Genomic DNA, 15710 nt, shown 5'->3' with positions numbered 1-15710 from the left:
CGCCTCCTGGCCCCGAGCGTCCCCTGGCGCTTCCGTCTCCGACTCGGAAGCGAAGCGGGGAGAAGCCCCAGGCGGGCGGTCTGGCCCTTCGTCTCTATGCCCGCCCCTCTTGCTCAGCAGTGCGCAGGCGCGCGGCGCCCGCCATCTTTCTCGCTTTCGGAAAGCGGCGGCGGCGGCGGCGGTGAGTGAGGCTGGCGGGGGCCGAGGGGCCTCGGGCGGCTCCGGGCGGCGGGTCCTCGCGGCTCCTGGTGGCGGAGCGGGGGTCCGGGGGGGGCGCGGGGCCTTGGCCTGCAGGCTCCTCCGAGAGAGGCCGCCGCCCCTTCCCGGGATGACTCGGCAGGTTCCTCTGTCTGGGCCGCAGCCCGACCGGGGCAGCTCGGGGGGGGGGGCAGGCTGGAGAGGGTGCATTGCGGGGAAGGGTAGGGCTAGGCGACCCCCAGGGGTCCTCATTCCAGGAGTAGCTTTCTGGCAGCCTGGAGTCCAACAGGTGGAGCTGTCGCGCAGCGAGCGAGCCAGCCAGCCAGCCAGCCATTCCTCCTTCCATTTGGGCGGCCGGCCCTGCGAGGAACCCCGACGGAGAGGCAGTGCTTCTGCTGTTTCTTCGTCTGTACTCTATATCCATTTGCTGTTATTTGAAACAGTGCAGTTTTGTGGAGGTCGGGGAATAACACCCGCTCCCCACCCCCCAAAAAATAATAATTAGTAGGAGCATTTTGCCAGTTTCCCTTAATGTTTGCCTTTGAAGGGAAGAGGGATCTCTATCCTGTTTCTCTTCTAGGGGTGTTTCAGTTTAGAACACCATCCTTTTCTTTTGTAACCACCTGTGTTTCTCTGTGAGATCGTTTATGCTTATGTACACACATTTGGACGTTAACTTTGCCGAGAATAACATTTCATACACCTAAAGCTTGAAGTGGTCTTGTGCCAATGTTGAGAAAATGGTTAAAAGTATAGAAAGAAAGGGATGTTGCTTAGCAAAATGAAATAACATATTTTGTGGTTTGTTGCTGTTTTTAATTGACATATTTTAACAATTGAATTGAACTTATACAACAACTTCACAAGCTCATCAAAGAAATTTGGGAGAAAACATCCTAGTAAATGATAGAAATGCCAAAATTATCAATCTCTTTAAAAAAGGTGATAGAATGGATCGTGGAAACTATCAAGGCATCTCTTTATTAACTGCAGCCGGCAATATATTTTTTTTTGCGAGGATATTAGCAAACCATCTCTTAACAATATCTGAGGCTACCCTTCCTGAATCCCAAAATGGTTTTAGGCATTCTAGGGCAGGCATCCCCAAACTTGGCCCTCCAGATGTTTTTGGGACTACAACTGCTATCATCCCTAGGTAACAGGAGGGATGATGGGAATTGTAGTCCCAAAACATCTGGAGGGCCGAGTTTGGGGGTGCCTGTTCTAGGGGACAGTGGACATGATTTTCACCACTCAACAGCTTCAAGAAAAATGCGGAGAGCAAAACCAACTCCTGTATATAGTGTTTATTGACCTGACTAAGGCCTTCAACACTGTAAATCATAATGCTGGTTTACGAAGCTATTGTACTACCAACCTTATGGTATGCTTGTGAAATGTGGACCACTTATAAATGCCATCTCCAACTCCTCAAAAGATTCCATCAACGGTGTCTCCGAACATTTTTACACACTTGGGAAGACAGGCAAACTAATGCCAGTGTACTGGAAGAAGCAAATATCACCAGTGTCAAAGCAATGATTCTTCAACAGCAACTTTGTTCGACTGGTCATGTTGTGCGGAGGCCTGATGATCATCATCCAAAGCAACTACTCTATTCCGAACTTAATGCTGGTAGTCAACAAAAGAGGTTTAAAGACTCCCTCAAGGCAAATCTAAAACAATGTAGTATTAAACTGACAACTGGGAAACATTGGCCTGCGAGCGCTGCAAAGCCTTTACCAAAGGTGTTGTGGACTTTGAAGGTGCTCGAACTCGGGACGAAAGGGAGAAACGTACTAAGAGGAAGGCACGCTTGGCAAACCCTCACCGTGATCAGCTCCCACCCAGAAACCTTTGTCCCCACTATGGAAGGAGTGTGGATCCAGAATTGGCCTCCACAGTCACAGACTCAATGTTAAAACGGTGTTCATGAAAAACAATCTTACTCGGCTACGAGTGATCACCAGAGAAGAAAGAAGAAGATACTCTCTAATTCTGTAGCTGCTTGGGGGCGGGGGTGGGTAATTCATAGTACAGTGGTAGCTTGGTTCTTGAACTTAGTCCGTTCCGGGAGTCCATTCGACTCCCGAAACCATTCGAAAACCAAGGTGCGGTTTCTGATTGGCTGCAGAAGCTTCCTGCACTCAAGCAGAAGCCGATGTTGGGCTTCCGAAAAATGTTCGCAAACTGGAACACTCACTTTTGGGTTTGCGGCATTCAGGAGCCAAGCCTTTTGAGTACCAAGGTACCACTGTAAAAGCAGAACTTCCATATACCAGGGATTAAGGGAAGAGTTTCCAGGTCATGGTAGGCTGAGCATTTCTTCCCCTAGAAAATAATTACTGAATGTAGTTGGACAATATTCCCTTCTCTACTCATATATAAAAGCTTGTGCCATTATAAATCTGTTAATATTTAAGATTTCACAAATACATTCGATGCTACAAAATCTAAATACCAGGTTGTGCAAGGACTTTTAACTTGGTTTACTGTAGTCAGGATAGCTCAGTTGGTAGAGAATGAGACTCTTAATCTCAGGATTGTGGGTTCAAGCCTCACGTTAGGCAAAATTTTATATATGGATGTTTTATGATGGCCTATGCTTGTAATAGGGTGTAGGACACTTGTAATAAGTGGGTTAAATCACAGAGCCTAGGACTTGCTGATCAGAAGGTCAGTGGTTCGAATCCCCGCAACAGGGTGAGCTCCTGTTGCTCAGTCCCAGCTCCTGCCCACCTAGCAGTTCGAAAGCATGTCAAGTGCAAGTAGATAAATAGGTACCGCTCCGGTGGAAAAGTAAACAGCATTTCTGTGCACTGCTCTGGTTCGCCAGAAGTGGCTTAGTCATGCTGGCCACATGATCTGGAAGCTGTCTGTGGACAAAGGGCAGCTCCCTCTGCCAGTAAAGCGAGATGAGCGCCGCAACCCCAAAGTCGTCCGTGACTGGACTTAACGGTCAGGGGTCCCTTTACTTGTAATTATACTTGTAATGTCTATTAAAGGTTTGGCGAAGTAAGTAGATTCCTGCATTGCAAGGGGTTGGACTAGACGATCCTTGTGGTCCCTTCCAACTCTACAATTCTTTGATTCGATGATTAATCTGTTTCTAAAACAGTGTTTGGTAAGTGTGGGATGTCACTGGTATATGCAATTAAAGCTGCCAGTTTTCTTACTGGTCCTGGCAATCTTTCTCTCAGAAAAGTAGCAGATGAAGCTTTTCTTGGCATGGAGGAATGGTAGGAATTTCCATGAGACAGACTTGCTGTTAAGGGCTTTGCAGAACATTCAGGAAAATGTTGGCAATCCTGTGTGTGATCCATCTAACACCCATTTGTTTTCTTTTGCAGCATACTACGGTCTACAAGCACCATGGTGAGTTTCTGTCCTGTTTCTGTGGAAGATGGGTATATGTTAGCAATGAGGGCGGGAGCAGTTTTTCAGATTACATTATGTAAGAACAGGCTGCAGAATCACACCCGTGGCCTACCTACGCCAGCAGGACGTGAGTGCAACAGCACTTTCCACTCCTGCAGTTTTCAGCAACTTGTGTTTAGAAGCACTCTGGCCATAGAAGATAGCCAGTAGTAGACAGAGGCTCAAGCTGTATGAAAACAAGGTTAATGAAATGGGGGGAGGGGCAATGTTGACAGGTCCACAGTTATATGCAGAATAAAATTTTGTTCACTGTTCAGAATATAAAAAATGAGGTTTTTATGAAAATCAGAAGTGTGGGCTCATTTATGGGATTTCCATGCACATGAGAAACAATAGACCTATGTGCCAAGAGTGACTGCCCCTTCCTTTTTGACAACTGCTTATCTCCCAGCACTTGATGGATGGGTGGTTGCCTGCTCTTGATGAGGTTGCATTTCCTCTGAAGGAGCAGGTACACAGCTTGTGGGCACTTCTGTCGCTTGAGGCTTAAGTGGCCTTGGTGGCGCAGTGCGTCTTCCATCAGTTTTGGTTGGTGGCCTGACTACACCCCTGTCTAGGCAGGGACAGTCTTAACTACTGCTCTCTATGCTCTGGTAACCTCTAGGCTAGATTACTGCAATACATAGGGCTGCCTCTGAAGACTGTTCAGAAACTTCAGCTGGTGTAGAATTTGGCAGTCAGGTTGATCACTGGGGCAAGACGGTTTGAGCATATTGCACCGATCCTGGCCTGACTGCACTGGCTGCCAGTTTCAGGACCCAATTCAAAGTGCTGGTTTTGACCTATAAAACCTATGATCCTTTAAACTGTGGGCTTAAAACTTGGGGGTTTTGTTGTTGTTATGCTATATATTTTTGTGTTTTTTATTGTAAGCCATCCTGTGATCTTGGGGTATAGGACAGTATATAGATCAGACACAGAAATTTGTGCCTCTGACATGCATTGACATGGGACCCAAAGGAGAGTTAAGGACCCCTGTTGAGTTTCAAATAGACTGTCTTTTGTGGCACAGTTCAGAAGGATAAAACTAGCAGTGGATAAGTTTAGCAGGTACCTACCCAGATTTTCCCCCCATTCTTATTTTTCCAAGTACTATGGATGTTGCAGTTTATCATTTGAATGGTTTGTAAATTAAATAATCATCTTTGCAGTCTCGAAGATATGATTCGCGAACGACAATATTTTCCCCAGAAGGTAATTGCATTGCAACATTTCAATTTGTGTCTTCATCAGCTGCTCTTGATAAAAATGAAATGATGCTATTTCCAAGGTGGCAGTTATGGAGCTTTGTGAATGGTTCATTGGTTGTAATATTTCATTTTTACATTGCTGTAATCTGCCTTGGGAGGTTGGCTGTGTACTGAAGCATAAGGATTTGATCTCTGGGTTGCCATAAGCAGCAACTGAAGTTCACCTGAGGATAAACTCCTGTGCACACTTACCTGGAAGTACATCTCATTGAAAACAGTGGAACTTGTTTCCCGATAAACATGCGGAGGGTAGCACTGTGAGCCTAATGCATTTGAATATTAATTATCTTAACTATCAGTTTTATGGGTTGTAACCAGATGTGTCCCCTGTACTGACAGAAAGCTCTTTCATCCAGTGGACCCTTCCATCAGTGGAATGAAGCTATATTTACCCATTCTTCCAGGCCACCTCCCAGTTCTCTGGAGCAGGTTTTGAATGCTATAGTTGCAGAGGGGATAGGAAATTGGTAAAAGAACTACAACAAAAACACCCTCATTCCCCTGGCAAAATTCTGCACGGAATTAAAGAGTCTTCCATCAGAATGAAGGGCACCCTTAGTTACAACCATATGCTGTTATTTTACACTAACATTATTTCTGAAAGTGGCAGTCTTTATTTATTATTCTATGTGGATTTGGTCAAAGTGGATTGGAACCAGAAATAGCTTTCTGCAAATGGAAGGATTCCTTCTGTTTGCAGAGGAGACCCCAATCCAGCCCAGGCTCCCACAGGAGAAAGGGTGAGTCAGTGATTTCTGCCCATTCCCCTGCGTCTCCCACATTTTCCAGAAAGCTGCTCTGCAGGGTCAAGGTATCCTCATGAGAGGTGGCACTGGGGACTGCAGAGTGAAGGAGGAAGTGGCAGAAATTGCTGAATCACTCTTTTTCCCAGCAGAGCATCAGAGTAGAACTCTCCTTGTGGGAAGTCTGGGTTGCATGCTATATAGTTTGTTCATATTTTGTTCTGGAACAAAAGAATCCCTGGCTAGGACACAAATGAAGGAAATTTGATGCTTATGTGACTGGTCTAGAGTTTAAATCAGTGACTCAGCTGCCAGTATTACCCCCTCAGGTCGCCTGTATCAGGTTGAATATGCCATGGAGGCCATTGGACACGCAGGCACCTGCCTGGGGATTTTAGCAAATGATGGAGTCTTGCTGGCAGCAGAAAGGCGCAACATCCACAAACTTCTGGATGAAGTATTTTTTTCAGAGAAAATATACAAACTCAATGAGTAAGTTGTATGCCCCTATGTTTTATATAATTTTTTGTTTTGTGGTACGATTATAAATATTTTGAGGAAAAGTCTCCGCTCAGTGCCCCAAATTCAATCTCTCACATCTTCAAGTAGGGCTAGGAAGAGACCTGTCTGAAATTTGGAGGCTACTGTCAGTTAACATAGAAAATATTGAGCTAGATGGACCAGTGATGTGGCTCCATATAAGGCAGCTCCCTGTTTTTCTGCAAGTTCAGGTTATGAGGTATTGACGTCTTTGATTCCCTGCCTTTTTCAACTTCCATTTACAGGTGTCTCTTTCAGGGCTGCTGCCATAGCAACATTTTTCTCCTAGCAGAAATAATACTGTGCTAACATTCCTTTTCTGTAGTGAGTTGATGTATAACTTTGCCATCAATTTCTATGCATTTAATTCAGAAACATTCAGTAGCATTCCTATATTTCAGCAACAAAATATTCTGTATTTGATTTCTCTATAGTTCTTGCCATTCCTCTTCTAGGCATCAATAGTAGGAGCCATAACTCTCCCCTGGACTATTAAGGAATATTTTACCATATCAACAAATTAACTTAATGTTTATTCGGTTTAGGCTCCATACCAATTTAGGCTACCCTTTCTTTTCCTAAATCCAATCCTTAAATTACTTACTTTGATTTCCTTCTGCTGAAACAATAGCTATCATGTAACCCTCTTAAATTCAGCAAGAAAAGCATTTAGTAAAAACAAGTTAGAACTATTGAGACACAAAGTACTTTTTGTCAAGAAAGCAGATACAGTGAAACTTTTTTTAATACCTCTAGCAGCTGTTTCCAGTTTTCAGTGCTCTCCTTTCCTACCTTCCAGTTTACGCTTTCTGCCTTTGTTTCTGTGTTGAAATTTTGGCAGGTGAAGCGTTCCTGTCTGGTACTTCTGGCTTGTTTGCAGTGCATCTTCTCCAGTGTAACCCTCCTGTGCACCCTATCGGATGCTGAATCTGTCGTCTCTATACGTCCACCTATTTTTGTTGTTATCCAATAAGAGCACCCACCCAGTTCCTATGCCTCCCCATCCATTGATTCATGCATCTCTGGGTGGGCAGGTGCTCTTACTTTGGGATGATCCATATCTGGACTTCCCAAGTGTACAATTTGTTATCTTCTTACAAATGTTTGTGAGCGGTGTCAGTATTGTTGAAGAATATTTGATGTGACCAGAGAAGAAAAAATGGTTTATCTACTTGTTTTCAAAAGTCCAGCTGTGTGTTTCATTATGATAATTTGTGGATTAGTTTTGATGACATAGAAGCACACGCACTGTGTTAATACAAGTCATTTGATAAACCCATATAATCAGCAAACTCTTTCAAGTAATGACTGTGTGCAGTGAAGATATAGGCTCGGTTGGAGCTAAGTGTGCCATGGTGTTACGAAATAGTGCCTCTGCTTTATAAAATGGTACGTGAAGCTCACAGTCAAACACAGTGATCTTCTATATTCCAGGGATATGGCTTGCAGTGTGGCTGGCATAACTTCAGATGCCAATGTGCTAACGAATGAACTGAGGCTGATTGCACAAAGGTACGTTTGTTTGTTTGTTTGTTTGTTTGTTTGTTTGTTTGTGTGTTTGCATTTTTCTGCCCTGCCCTTCCACCTGCCCAGGGCTGCCAGCAACAACCTTCAAGCACAATACAGGCATACAAGTTATCATTAAATCAATAGTAACCTTTAAAGCACAGTGCAGTGACAATGAACCCTGTCTGTTAAAATGTACAGCTAACTATCAAAAACCTGACTAAATAAATACCTTTAAGTTGATACCTAAATGACAATGCAGGCAGGAGAGAATAGTAAAATCACAAGAATGGTTGGAATCTTAAAGACAAATTCATGACAACTGATGTTAGGCTTGGAACCTAAAGTCCAGCAGTATGACAAAATCACCAGACATACTTGTTTTCTTCTTGTATCAAAAGATGTTACTAATATGTAAATTCTGAAATAAAGACAATATGTGACTTTAGATTTCAGACTTGCTGTCTAAAATTAAATGGAAGTATTTCCATGTTCAAAGGAGCCAGTTGTTTAGACCAGCCTTTTTCGATCTTGGGTTCCTAGATGTCGTTGGACTACAACTCCCTTCATCCCTGATCACTGGCTATACTGGATGGGACAGATGGGAGTTGTAGTCCAACAGTCTCTAGGAACCCAAGATTGAGAAAGGCTAGTTTAGAATGTACAAAAAAAACCCCAATGTTCTTTAGTTAGATCCTAATCAAACCTATCATAAGTAAATCTTACTGTATTTAGTGAGATTTCCTTCCTGTTAGTCTTTCATCTTTAGCCGTAATCTGCAGAGATTAAGCAATCTGTTGATGGTGCCTTACTTTAAAGTTTAAAGCATATGAGGTGATATCCAGTGTTGTGCACAGGGACTTCCCCCTTCCTCTTCTTTCGCCTGCTCTAGGGTGTAATAATGTAAAGGTAAAGGACCCCTGACAGTTAAGTCCAGTTGCGAATGACTCTGGGGTTGCGGCGCTCATCTCCCTTTACTGGCCAAGGGAGCCGACGTTTGTCTGCAGACAGTTTTTCCGAGTCATGTGGCCAGCAGGACTAAGCCGCTTCTGGCGAAACCAGAGCAGCAGACAGAAACACCGTTTGCCTTCCTTTTGGCATTCTTTTGAACTAGGTTGGCAGGAGCAGGGACCGAGCAACGGGAGCTCACCCCATTGCAGGGATTCAAACCGCCGACCTTCTGATTGGCAAGCCCAAGAGGCTCGGTGGTTTAGGCCACAGTGCCACCCGCGTACTCTGGGGTGTGCCACCTTGCAGATCTGCTCTAGGGTGCAGGAGGGAGGAGAGGAAGGGGAAAGTCCCCTTGTGCCCTCAGAAGGCTGTTCTGCTTGCAGGTGGGTATTGCAGGTGAGATTCCGTTGTATTCCAGACACTTAAACATGTTTAAATTGCTTCTTAAAACCAGTGGGATGAGGTTTTTGCTTTGACTTGATCATGACCATTGACCAAAATCCCAAGAAAAGCGGCTTGATTTTGGGAGGGACTGAGCTGCCCTTAAAGCAAGGGTCAATTGCATGCCTTGTTAGAAATCTTTAAAAATAGAATAGTCAAAGAGTATCTAATCACACCTCAGACAGAGCAGAACAATCTGTCCTCTCAGTGACTTTTTTTTTTTTTGCTAAGACAGCAAGATTTTGAAATTGGACAATGAAAGTGGTTTGATTACCTTTTTTTCCTTCTTTCTGTGCTCCCCAATTTTTCTTTGTTTCAGCTTCCATTAAATAAAAAAGACAAAAGATAAGAGTGGCTGTACTCTAATTTGCAATCCTACTTCAACTGCTCTGTGACCCAGTTTAGGGTCCCAACGGATCAGCTACAGAATGCTGACTTGGCTTTTGAATTAAGTTATTTTAACAATCCTGCCTGCCTACAAATATTTGGATTTTCTTCAATCCTTTTAATTTATATCATTAAAAGTAATGATATAAAAGCATTGATGTGGATTTAGAGCAGGAATGGGGACTTTTTTCATTTTCTGGGCAACCTTTTGAGGGCCACGGGCCAGTGGTTGGCAGGGAAATGAATGTACAACAGATTGAGGATGCAAAGCCATTCATAGTACAAAACCAAGAAGAGTTCTGGGGGGCAGATAGAGAGCCCCAGAGGACTGCTTTTGGCCCCTGAGCCTGAGGCTCCTCTCCCCTATTCTAATGAGTCTTATAGGAGCTTTGAAATTGTAGATTTAGCACTATGTCTTTCCTAAGCTGGGTTTTTGTGTGCAGCAGTCCCCATCTGTACTGTTTAACAATCCCAATGCAGCTTGATGTAGGTCCTCCAGGCTGTAGTGAAGCAGTCCCTATGGCAGATGCTTGAAGGAAAGGTGAAAGGGATCAAAACAAGACGGAGAAGACCAGTCTCTCCAGTCATCCCGGGGGGAGGGGTGGTGTTGGAATTTTTGATTTCAAGCATGTCAATCTGTTGGGGTCTGAAAGTAAAACGTAAACATAGTGCTTATTTGTAGCTGATTTGTGCAATTTCTATAGGGATTTTAAAAAAACAACAACATTTATTTGATAATATTTTACCCTGGTGCTGTAAGAGTTGTTCCAGGTAGCTTCAGAAGTAGATGGGAAACCATTAATCATTGCACCTGGTGCATTAGCACATTCAAGAGGTCCATAGCATGGTGACTCCCTGTTTGTGGAATGCTCTCCCCAGGGAGACTTGCTGGTGCCTTTGTTACATATCTTTAGGCACCTGGTAAAAATATTCTTCTTCTCCCCGGCCATTGGCTAATTAAATAATATGTGGCCTTTTAAGGTAGGGTGTGGGATTGTTTTGGTTTGTTACTATGTTATGTATTTTTGTGTTTTTCTATTGTAAACTGCCCTATGATCCTCAGATGTAGTGTGGTTTAGGAATTTAATAAAATGTTTGTAAATATTGTGCCAATTGTTCTAGGTATCTGTTGCAGTATCAAGAACCAATTCCTTGTGAGCAGTTGGTAACAGCCCTGTGTGATATCAAGCAAGCTTATACACAGTTTGGAGGTAACATTTTTACCTTTAAAGTGGCCAATAAAAAGTAACTTGGAATACAGAGATCTGTCCTAAAAAGTTAGATTCCTAGTCAAGTACAGGAAATCACCACTTTCAACACCAATAATTTAATTCATGGGTAAGCAAACTAAGGCCCAGGGGCCGGTTCTAGCCCAATCACCTTCTAAATCAGGCCCACAGACAGTCCGGGAATCAGTGTGTTTTTACATGAGTAGAATGTGTCCTTTTATTTAAAATGCATCTCTGGGTTATTTGTGGGGCATAGGAATTTGTTCTTTTTTCTTCTTCAAAATATAGTCCGGCCTCCCACAAGGTCTGAGGGACAGTGGACAGGCCCCCTGCTGAAAAAGTTTGCTGATTTAATTATTGCTGCTGGGCTGTAAGCATCTGGCTCTAATTCTGCTGGCATAGATTGAGCCCAGAGTCAGACTGAAAAATTGACTTTGAGGCAGAGCTCCCTGGAAAGGTGCACTCACCATCCCTGTGTCTGGTGAGAGGCTTCTTCAAGTGGTGAGTCGCTCCAGTGGTGCTTGAATCGCTTGAGATGGCAGGTCAGTCTGGTGTAGTTAATTAACCAGCAGAACAAATTGTAGTTTGGTCCTCTGAATTCTCTCTTTGGGGTATAGGTGACATGGATCTTTTATTATTAATTTGCCTCTGCTTTTTAATTAAGAAATCTGCTTGCTGACCTTGTTGCAAGGCTTGAACGGAGTTGTTCATTGTGTCTGATTTTCAAAAATGCATTTCAGGTTTTTGTCTTAAATAAATATTTACTTCAAAATAAAACAAGTTTTTTGGGGGAGTGGGGGAATCGGTCCTTAATCACTCTGTATATGTTTGCAGTTACTTATGCTTGTGTGTTGACTCTTTCAAAGAAACATAAGGGGGAAGCTGCATGAGGGCAGGCTGACAAAAATAGGTCTCTGGCATCCTTGTTCTTCTACACATCTTGGAAAGAAACTGTGGGGGTGAGGCAGTATTGGAGCTTATCTTAAGCAGCAGAAGTTCTGAACAAGCTACTAAATCCTAGTTCATAGAAAAGGGATTTTGCATTCGTCTTGGCTTTTTCCCCCTTTTGAAGTGGGACTCTTGGCAAATTGTGCTTCTTAATTTAAATCACTCATAACCTTGTGTTTTAACAGGAAAGCGTCCTTTTGGAGTTTCACTGCTGTACATTGGCTGGGATAAGCATTATGGATTCCAGCTCTATCAGAGTGATCCTAGTGGGAACTACGGGGGATGGAAAGCCACCTGCATTGGAAACAACAGTGCTGTAAGTTTGTCATCTTTCATGCTAAATTCCTTCTTCCGTATTCTTGAACATAACTTTTTTGCAAATAGAGCATCCAGCAGTGAGGTCTATGCTGAGTATCCGCTAGCAGGCTTTGACACTTCCCCTGTCTTACATAAAGGCACAGCAGAACTGCAGTGTCATCTTTTATGTTCCTTAACAGGCAGCTGTGTCAATGTTAAAGCAAGACTACAAAGAGGGAGAAATGACCTTGAAATCCGCCCTTGCCTTGGCTGTCAAAGTCCTGAACAAAACCATGGATGTCAGTAAACTCTCTGCAGAGAAAGGTGAGCAGTAATGCGTCTTTTCTTGTGAGGCATTAAGATGCCATCATAAGAGATTTTGGTCTTCCCTCTGGGAAGTGTGTATCTGTTTAATAAATGCTGCAGTTGGCAGTGTTTTGCTAATGCTCTGTATGTTTGACATATTAAATAATTTAATCTGTCAGCATCATCCATAATGATTTTTCCCTGTCTTAATATGAGTAGCATGACAGTGCCTAATAGCTGCTGGTGGTGGTGGTTGTATTTCCTTCCACATACCTCCCAAGATGATGTATAATACATCCTGAATTTTCTTTAAAGATCTGTTTTCCCCATAGGAAAACTGCAGAGTGTTTTGGGGAAGGCTCAGGCTCAGTATAATAAAGGCTCAGTATAATAAAGCCTGCTTAAATAGTTACATAGGAGACGTAGAAAGCTTCCTTATACAGAGTCGAGCTGCTGGTTCATCTAACTCAGCCCGCTCTGCATTGACTGGGTTGCAGGCAGGAGTCTCTCCCAGCCCAACCTGGAGATGCTGGGGGTGGAGTCTGCGGCCTTCTGCATGCCAAGCAGATGCTCTGCCCCGGAGCCATGAGCCCAAAACACTCGGCAGTTTTCCTATGGGGAAAACAGATCTTTAAAGAAAATTCAAGATTGCAAGGATTCTGACATGCTCAGTATTTTGTTAGCGAAAATGTTATGTTGTGAACAGCCCTGTGGTGTTTGGATGAATGGCGGTATACAAATTTCATAAAAATAAAGACAAGGAACTTCCATTATCTGCTGAAGTGTCATAAAGTCTATCTTTATCTTGTACTTCAGTATTTTCTGTTGGCACTGGAGAGAAGCCACAGTTAAGACATTTGCTCTAGTTTGGTGTATTTTTAAAACAGAGGACGGATGTTGACTAATTGCCAGTTTAATAATTTAGGGCAGTCCCTTTCATATGCCAGTCATACAAATTGAGAATATCTTTTTTAGGGGCAACTTGTACCTTCTTCCTTTGGCTGACTCAATTCAAAAGAAGCCTTAGATATTAAAATGTATCATTTATATTTTTCATGTTTCAGTTGAGATTGCAACCCTGACAAGAGAGAATGGAAAGACAGTAATAAGAGTTTTAAAGCAAAAAGAAGTGGAAGTGTTGATAAAGAAGCATGAAGAGGAAGAAGCCAAAGCAGAGCGTGAAAAGAAAGACAAAGAGCAGAAAGAAAAAGATAAATAACTTAAGCACTTTGAAGTGGGGGAAATGGGCGTTTTTTGATAAACAAATACAGATCTTACTGGTGGAGTGAAGAAGCTAGTAATGCTGTATATTGAATCGGGTCCTTTTGTACCAGTAAAACGTGTTGCCCACTTCTTCAGAGAATTATAATTTCTTGGTTCTACTCATCTTTGCTTTTTATTACTTAATAAAACAATACTGTTAAAGTTTGATTGCATCTCTGTTACATCTAACTCGTTGAAGCAAACATCTTGGTTTGAAAAATATGGCAGCTTGGAATTGAAGTCAATAGGACCCATAAGATATTTTGCCTCTTATTTGTAGTCATGATGGGAAAGAAGAAAAATGAGGTCTCTAAAATACATTTGTTAGATCTCTTATCCTTCACAGATGGCTAAAGCACAGATAGCACAGAAGAAAAATAAGCTCCTTACTACCCAAAATCACATTTAATACACGTCTTGCCCAAGGCAATAATCTTTTGTATTCTCTTAAATTACTCTATGAAGTGATTTAGAAATCCCAGAACGCAATAAATGATCAGTGAATGATGTTTTGTATAATGCATAGCTCCAGGTTATTTTTAGGATGAGTCTGCTAACTAGGAAAAACAAAACAATAAATAATGGATGCTTAAATATTTTAGAAATGTGTTTCATGGATGCATGGTTTGGTTCTGAGTTTGTCAGCAGGTAAAATGACATTTGGTCAAAAATGGCTAAAAGTGCAATCCTTTTACATATTTACTCAGAATTAAGTCCCATTGAGTTGAATAGAGTTACTCCCAGGTATATAGGGGTTGCCACCTCAACCTCTTGTTGGCTCATGTTGTCCACAGTGTCAAACAAACTGGTGATTTGTCCAAGATTCTTGCAAATAACATATTTTTGCCTCCCCTTGTGAGGAATTGTGGTGTAAGCTTTCCCCGGATCGCTTTTAGACATGAACAGTAGATTGTAAAGGCAAATAATCAAATCAGTTGAGGCCAGTGAAGCTAACTCTTCATTCAAGGAAACAAACCACAGCTTCGGCCTGGTAGTCTCAGCAACAATTTCCAGGAGGTCCTGCTCGGATGAAGCAGTTGTGAGGCCTGAAGGTCCCTGCTTTCCCAGGGCCCACTAGGACTCCTCTCCAGGGTCTTTCCCATGCAGTCTGCACACAACCTCCCTCTGCTCTGCCTGTTTCATTTCTCTGGGAGGGAGAGGAGCTGGTTGCAGCAGGAGGGGGAGACTCCCTGGCCTCTTGCGGCTCACTATACCCTTTCACCTCTTCTGCTTCTGGCACCCCTCCCAGTCTGCTGCTCCCTCTCACCCCTCTCGTCTTCCCACCACCAGTCCCTGGCTCTGAGTCGCCTTCCCCAGGGCGCCTCCCTAGCTGGTTCCCCAACTGGTGCTTCCCATCACTCCTCTGCGTCCAGCCAGTCCATGAGACCCTGTGATTAAGATTCAGATCAAATATCTTTATTGCGGTCCATAGACCCACAAAACAGTTTCAAAATAAGATACAGTTAAAACAGCCAAACAACAGGTGAAAGAGACCGAGGTGGTCATTTTGTTATGTCTAGAGCATGATGGTCTTTGTTTCTTGCGACCTCCGAAAGAAACTTTGCCATGGTCAGTGTAATGTCATTTGACCTATCCTCCAGAAGGTATTTAATATGGGAGGCTTCAGATTTTCCCGGCAAATTTGCTAGTAAGGGTTTGATCAGTTGATCCCTTGCTTGCTCATACTGCCCACAATGCAGTAGGATATGCTTCATGCAATCGGTGTCCTGAGAACATAAACAAAGCCTATTCTGGTGATTAAGATTAGCTATACTTCTAAATGAGTGGTCCAAGTTCCTGAAAGTACATGCAGCATATTTCAATACTGCTACAAAACGTAATGATACAATTTCACTTCTGCCATTCCTATAAGGGTTGTGTGAATAGTGGCTGCAAGTACAGAACTGTCTATGGAATTTTTCATTCGGCTAAGAATCTCCATGTATATATAGAAAAAGTTAGTTTGAAGACCCTTAACTTTCTTTGCACCTCCGTGTTAATAGAGCTCACTAGCTTAGCATGTGGACAGATGGGTCAGGAGGCGACCTTGTGCATCCATTGTGGATGCATGCCATAGTTCCACCCGCTACCAGTGTGGAAGCATCTGCACATGGAGGCACTAATGCACACAAAATGCACTTCTGCCTATTAGAACCCCAAACTAAGATTTTGTCAAAGATGTATAACTTGCTGTTGAAATGGAATACTCAGGA

General features: G+C 43.0%; 2 protein-coding genes across 2 annotated transcripts in view; one reads left to right on the top strand and one right to left on the bottom strand.

Moving 5' to 3' along the window:
• TSPAN3 (tetraspanin 3) overlaps nucleotides 1-15710 on the bottom strand; it is a 939276-nt gene that overhangs the window by 81082 nt on the left and 842484 nt on the right. The gene's annotated exons all lie outside the window — the stretch shown is intronic.
• PSMA4 (proteasome 20S subunit alpha 4) lies at nucleotides 56-13665 on the top strand. The gene is made up of 9 exons (XM_083698459.1): nucleotides 56-181; nucleotides 3549-3573; nucleotides 4788-4830; nucleotides 5959-6121; nucleotides 7604-7681; nucleotides 10577-10665; nucleotides 11817-11947; nucleotides 12129-12252; nucleotides 13299-13665. Exons 2-9 carry the CDS (start codon nucleotides 3571-3573, stop codon nucleotides 13451-13453), a joined length of 786 nt encoding a protein of 261 aa, XP_083554585.1. The 5' UTR covers nucleotides 56-181; nucleotides 3549-3570; the 3' UTR covers nucleotides 13454-13665.

This window comes from Podarcis gaigeae (assembly GCF_964106915.1).
Source record: "Podarcis gaigeae genome assembly, chromosome: 9".
NCBI lineage: Eukaryota > Metazoa > Chordata > Lepidosauria > Squamata > Lacertidae > Podarcis > Podarcis gaigeae.
This window is presented reverse-complemented; position numbering and strand designations above follow the sequence as displayed.